Source organism: Rhinopithecus roxellana, chromosome 1 (assembly GCF_007565055.1).
Source record: "Rhinopithecus roxellana isolate Shanxi Qingling chromosome 1, ASM756505v1, whole genome shotgun sequence".
In the NCBI taxonomy this organism is placed as follows: Eukaryota; Metazoa; Chordata; class Mammalia; order Primates; family Cercopithecidae; genus Rhinopithecus; species Rhinopithecus roxellana.
The window spans coordinates 58,080,473-58,086,615 of NC_044549.1; the positions used below are offsets into that span (position 1 = coordinate 58,080,473).

Below are 6,143 nucleotides of genomic sequence, written 5' to 3' on the forward strand. Positions count from 1 at the left end.
AGACTGGAGAGAGTGGTGGTGGGAGAGGAGGAGCTGAAGGGATAGGCTGGACTTTGCTCGCTGTGGTGTGTCAGCCAGGGCCCCAGGGTCGCCCTCTAGGCCTAGATGGATGCAGAAGCTCCTCCTGGAGGCTGGTGGAACAGGGCCGGTGGGTTAGGTGGAAGTGGGGGTGGGGGTGCTGCTGAGCTAGAGTGTGGTTGGGGCCCACAGAGGCTGGGGTGGCTCTTGGACTCCCTAGTGACCAGGCTGCATTCCGAGGCCAGGCCCCGCAGGCTCCGCTCAGAGAGGCAGCTCTGGGAGGCAGCTGGGGCACCTCTGCTTCCCCTCCTCTCCGGCCCCCACCCCTTGGCTCCTTGGCTGCTAGCCCGCTACTGGGTGGGGCCATCCTGTGTCTTTAAGAGGGTGGAACGGGGCCTTGCGTCTGTGCTTCCTGTGGCCGACGTCATCTGGAGGAGATTTGCTTTCCTTTTCTCCAAAAGGGGAGGAAGTTGAAACTGAGTGGCCCACGATGGGAAGAGGGGAAGCCCAGGGGTACAGGAGGCCTCTGGGTGAAGGCAGAGGCTAATATGGGGTGAGCTTGGGCCCCATGCTGCGTGTGTGTGTGAGAGACAGACACTGAGAGAGCTCTGGAGGGATGATAACGGCCTTGCGGTCGCGTGTCATTGATGGCCTGTGAATGTGTGTGCGTTTCTCCATTCCTGCCTCTGGTTGGGCAGGAAGACACCTATAGTTTGCTGGTCCTGTCTTAGGGCCTTGTCCTGGACGGCTTGGGGCTGATGGCTCCTGCTTTGAGAGTCCTGAGGGGTGCTTTTGAGCCTGGAGTCTTTAGCTCTGTCCCTGGGCTGTGTTGTGGGGCCCTGCTGAAGTTGTGCAGCCCCAGGCGGGGAAGGGGGGAACCCACACCCTCCTTGGGCCTCTGTGGGGCAGAGGCTGAGGGGATGCCCTACAGCTCTGGAGTTTTTGAATGCGTTTGATGCAGTTACCAAGCATTTGCCTTTTGTTAGAATAAAGCTTGGGTTGGGCATGGTGGCTGACACCTTTTTAAAAACTTACTATTTTTTATTTTTTTGGAGATGGAGTCTCGCTCTGTTACCCAGGCTGGAGTGCAGTGGCGCAATCTCGGATCACTGCAACCTCTGCCTCGGGGGTTCATGTGATTCTCCTGCCTCAGCCTCCAGAGTAGCTGGAACTACAGGCACGTACCACCACCCCGGCTAATTCTTTTTTGTTTTTGTATTTTAGTACAGACGGGGTTTCACTATGTTGCCCAGGCTGGTCTCAAATTCCTGACCCCAGGCGACTGCCTTGGCCTCCCAAAGTGTTAGGATTACAGGCATGAACCACTGCTCCTGGGCTATTTATTTTATTTTTTAATTTTTTGAGATGGAGTCTCCTTCTGTCGCTCACGCTGGAGTGCAGTGGCGCCATCTCAGCTCACTGCAACCTCTGCCTCCCGGGTTCAAGCGATTCTCCTGCCTCAGCCTCCTGAGTAGCTGGGACTACAGTCTTGTGCCACTATGCCCGGCTAATTTTTGTATTTTTAGTAGAGTCAGGGTTTCACCATTTGGCCAGGGTAGTCTAGAACTCCTGACCTCGAGCGATATGCCCACCTCGGCCTCTCAAAGTGTTGGGATCAAGGGTGTGAACCACCGCACCTGGCCAGTTTTTTATTTTTATTTTTTATTTATTTACTTTTTTGAGATGGAGTTTCGCTTTTGTTGACTAGGCTGGAGTGCAATGGTGTGATCTCGGCCTACTGGAATCTCTGCCTCCCCAGGTTCAAGAGATTCTCCTGCATAAGCCTCCCAAGTAGCTGGGATTGTAAGCACCCGCCATCATGCCCGGCTAATTTTTTTTGTACTTCCTCGAACTCCAGCTCTCAGGTGATGCGCCTGCCTCGGCCTCCCAAAGTGCTGGGATTATAGGTGTGAGCCACCGTGCCCAGCTGTTTTTTATTTATTTATTTATTTATTTATTTTTTGAGACAGAGTCTCGCTCTGTTGCCCAGGCTGGAGTGCAGTGGCTGGATCTCAGCTCACTGCAAGCTCCGCCTCCCGGCGTTTACGCCATTCTCCTGCCTCAGCCTCCCAAGTAGCTGGGACTACAGGTGCCCGCCACCTCGCCTGGCTAGTTTTTTGTATTTTTTAGTAAAGACAGGGTTTCACCGGGTTAGCCAGGATGGTCTCGATCTCCTGACCTCGTGATCCGCCCGTCTCAGCCTCCCAAAGTGCTGGGATTACAGGCTTGAGCCATCGCACCCGGCCCCTTTTTTTTATTTTTAAAAATCTTTTATCATCCAGCACAAAATGTCAGGCTAACAGTTTTTTTTTTGTTTTTTGTTTTTCTTTTTTCTTTTCTTTTCTTTTTTTTTTTTTTTGAGACAGAGTCTCACTCTGTCTCCCAGGCTGGAATGCAGTGGCGCGATCTTGGCTCACTACAACCTCCACCTTCCAGGTTTAAGCGATTCTCCTGCCTCAGCCTCCTGAGTAGCTGGGATTACAGGCGTGCACCACCATGACCGGCTAATTTTTGTATTTTTAGTAGAGACGGGGTTTCGCCATGTTGGCCAGGCTGGTCTCAAACTCCTAAGCTCGTGATCCACCCACCTCGGCCTCCCAAAGTGCTGGGATTATAGGCATGAGTCACAGCGCCTGGCCGGCCACGATGACAGTTTTAATCCCAGCACTTTGAGAGGCCGAGGAGGGAAGATAGCTTGAGGCCAGGAGTTGGAAACCAGTTAGGTAACATAGTGAGACCCCTGTCTCTACAAAAATAAATGTGGTAGTGCATGCATGTGGTTCCAGCTACTGGGGAGGCTGAGGTGGGAGAATCACTTCAGCCTGGGAGGTAGAGGCTGCAGTGAACTGTGATCACACCACACTCCAACCTGGGCGACAGAACGAGACCCTGGGTGGCTAGCAAGGGGCTCTGTCTGCGCTTGGAAGTCAGGTTTTTTTTTTTTGAGACAGAGTTTTGCTCCTGTCTCCAGGCTGGTATGCAGTGGCGTGATCTCAGCTCACTGCAACCTCTGCCTCTCAGGTTCAAGCAATTCTCCTGCCTCAGCCTCCCAAGTAGCTGGGATTACAGGCACCCGTCACTGTGCCTGGCTAATTTTTGTGTTTTTAGTAGAGATAGGGTTTCACCATGTTGGCTAGGCTGGTCTCGAACTCCAGACCTCAGGTAATCCGCCCTCCTCAGCCTCCCAAAGTGCTGGGATTATAGGCATGAACCACCGCCCCCGCCTAGAAGTCAATTTTGGTGAACTTCCCAGCCCACGGCCTGCTTTCTCAAAGGGCAGGCCCTCTGACCTCCTGCCTCCAGGCCTCTTGGCCCTTGGCTCCCCTTGGCTCTTGGCCCTTTCACCTGTAGAAGTGGCTGTGCAGGTCAGAGGGGAGGTCCTAGGGGTGTGTGTGACCCCTGGCACAGTGCTTGGCACACAGCAAGCTTGCAGGCAGAGGCAACTGTCCTTATCACTCAGGGGCCAGCCTCCCTGCCCTGGGGCTGTCGTGGAGTGCAGGGGAACACTAGGGACCTCCTGTTCCGGCCACACTGGCCTCTACCCTCCTGGGGCTTCTCTCTTCACCCCGTGCTTCGTGAGCCATTTTACCTTCACTCTCTGCCTCCTACACTGGACTGTGGGCTTCCAGAGGCCAGGGCTGGCTGTCTTGCCCACTGTTAAGTTTTTTGACTCAAATCACAGTGCCTGACTGTGGCATGTGCCCTATACCCATCTCCTGATCACTTGGTTGTGAGGTGGACAAGATAGATGTATGTGTGTGGGGTGGGACTTGAGCTTCCTCCCATGCCTCTGAGGGTGGGACAAGCGGGGCAGACCCAGGGCGAGACAGTTACAGAGACTCACATATACCCCAGTTTACACACGAGGAAACAGATTGAAACAGGTGCAGGCCACCGACAAGGAAGTAGCTGTATCTGTATTGCCCAGACCCCTTCTGGCAAGAGGGGCGTGCCCTGGAAAGGGGTGGAGTGTGGATGCTGGTCTGGTGGGAGGGTCGAGGGGCCCCAGGTCACATCCAGCTCTTTGGCAGGTTCGGAGCAACCTTGGCCGTTGGCCTGACCATCTTTGTGCTGTCTGTCGTCACTATCATCATCTGCTTCACCTGCTCCTGCTGCTGCCTGTACAAGACGTGCCGCCGACCACGTCGTAAGCGTGCCTACCCTGCTCCACTGTGACCCCCTGGGATGGCAAGGGGAGCTGACCAGGCCCTGCTTTGGCTAAGCTGGAGGGATGGGTGGCAAGCCTGGCCCTAAGACCTGGGGAGGTGAAGGAGGGTCCTCACTGGAATTCTCTTTGCAGCGGTTGTCACCACCACCACATCCACCACTGTGGTGCATGCCCCTTATCCTCAGCCTCCAAGTGTGCCGCCCAGCTACCCTGGACCAAGCTACCAGGGCTACCACACCATGCCGCCTCAGCCAGGGATGCCAGCAGCACCCTACCCAATGCAGTACCCACCACCTTACCCGGCCCAGCCCATGGGCCCGCCGGCCTACCACGAGACCCTGGCTGGTGAGTGCCCCTGCTGACTCTAGCCCTGCCTGACTCCCTGAGTATCTGCCAGCATCCCTCGGGCATCCATCCCAGAGTACATCACTGAATACGCCTCTGCCCCTTTCTGCTCGCCTGCCACTCATACGGCAGCCCACCATGCTCACAGCCAACCAGGATCCTCTCTGCTTTCAGGAGGAGCAGCCGCGCCCTACCCTGCCAGCCAGCCTCCTTACAACCCAGCCTACATGGATGCCCCGAAGGCGGCCCTCTGAGCGTCCCCTGGCCTCTCTGGCTGCCACTTGGTTATGTTGTGTATGAGTGGTGTGCAGGCACGGTTCCTTATGTCCCAGGCGTGCTGTGTGTGTCCTGCCTGTATATGTGGCTTCCTCTGATGCTGACGAGGTGGGGAACGATCCTTGCCAGAGTGGGCTGGGACCAGACTTTGTTCTCTTCCTCACCTGAAATTATGCTTCCTAAAATCTCAAGCCAAACTCAAAGAATGGGGTGGTGGGGGCACCCTGTGAGGTGGCCCCTGAGAGGTGGGGGGTTCTCCAGGGCACATCTGGAGTTCTTCTCTAGCTTACCCTAGGGTGACCAAGTATGGCCTGTCACACCAGGGTGGTGCAGCTTTCTGTATGATGCAGATGTGTCCCGGTTTTGGCAGCGTAGCCAGCTGCTGCTTGAGGTGATGCAGGCGAAGCTTGGGATCTGACCAAGTTGGGCTTTGATTCTTTAGGCAGATGTTCCATTGCTCCCTGGAGCCTGTGTCATGCCTGTTGGGGGTCAGGCAGCCTCCTGATGCCAGAACACCTCAGGCAGAGCCCTACTCACCTGATAGTTGTCTGCCTGGACTGTCCCCTGTCCCTGCATCTTCCCTGGGACCACCTGGAGGGCCACATCCACACACAGCCTAGCTGCCCACAGGGAGCTCTGCTGCCCTTGCTGGCCCTGCCCTTCCCACAGGTGAGCAGGGCTCCTGTCCACCAGCACACTCAGGTCTCTTCCCTGCAGTGTTTTCATTTTATTTTAGCCAAACATTTTGCCTGTTTTCTGTTTTAAAACATGATAGTTGATATGAGACTGAAACCCCAGGGTGGTGGAGGGAAATTGGCTCAGAGGAGACGGACAACCTGGCAACTGTGAGTCCCTACTTCCCCTGACACCAACCTCATGGAATATGCAACTCCGGTACCCCAGTCCAGGGTGTTCTGGCAGCAGGGACACCTGGGCCAAGGGGCCATCTGGACCAAAGGTGGGGTGTGGGGCCCTGGATGGCAGCTCCGGCCCAGACATGAATACCTCGGTGTTCCTCCTCCCTCTATTACTGTTTCACCAGAGCTGTCTTAGTGTCAAATCTGTTGTGTTTCTGAGTCTGGGGTCTGTACTCTTGTTTATAATAAATGCAATCATTTGGAGCTGCTGCCCCCTTTCTTCCTGGCCTCGGCTGCTGGGATTGGAATCAGGCTGTACTGTTTCCATCAACCATTTGGGCTTCTCGTGTTTTCCCTGCTTTTATTGAGCTCAGATAGTTGATCATCCTGCTAGGGAAAGTGAGGGACAAACACTATGCCCTACTCCCCAGGTCCCTGAGTGTGGGCAGAGGTCTGGGTTGCCAAGAAGGGTAGGAGCC

The 6,143-nt window shown here is 55.2% G+C and overlaps 1 protein-coding gene across 3 annotated transcripts in view; it reads left to right on the forward strand.

Annotated features, from left to right (window-relative positions):
- The window catches only part of SHISA5 (shisa family member 5), a 37,889-nt gene extending 31,961 nt beyond the window's left edge, over positions 1-5,928 (forward strand). For 2 of the 3 annotated variants that reach the window (XM_030916087.1, XM_030916120.1), the window contains 3 exons: positions 4,050-4,165; positions 4,319-4,531; positions 4,706-5,928. In XM_030916087.1, the coding sequence (XP_030771947.1) occupies positions 4,050-4,165; positions 4,319-4,531; positions 4,706-4,785 (409 nt within the window). In that variant the 3' untranslated portion in view covers positions 4,786-5,928. Of the gene's footprint in view, positions 1-250; positions 572-4,049; positions 4,166-4,318; positions 4,532-4,705 lie in introns of those variants that run through there. The other variant, XM_010370392.2, reaches the window with a different exon arrangement.
- The last annotated feature ends 215 nt before the right edge of the window (positions 5,929-6,143 follow it).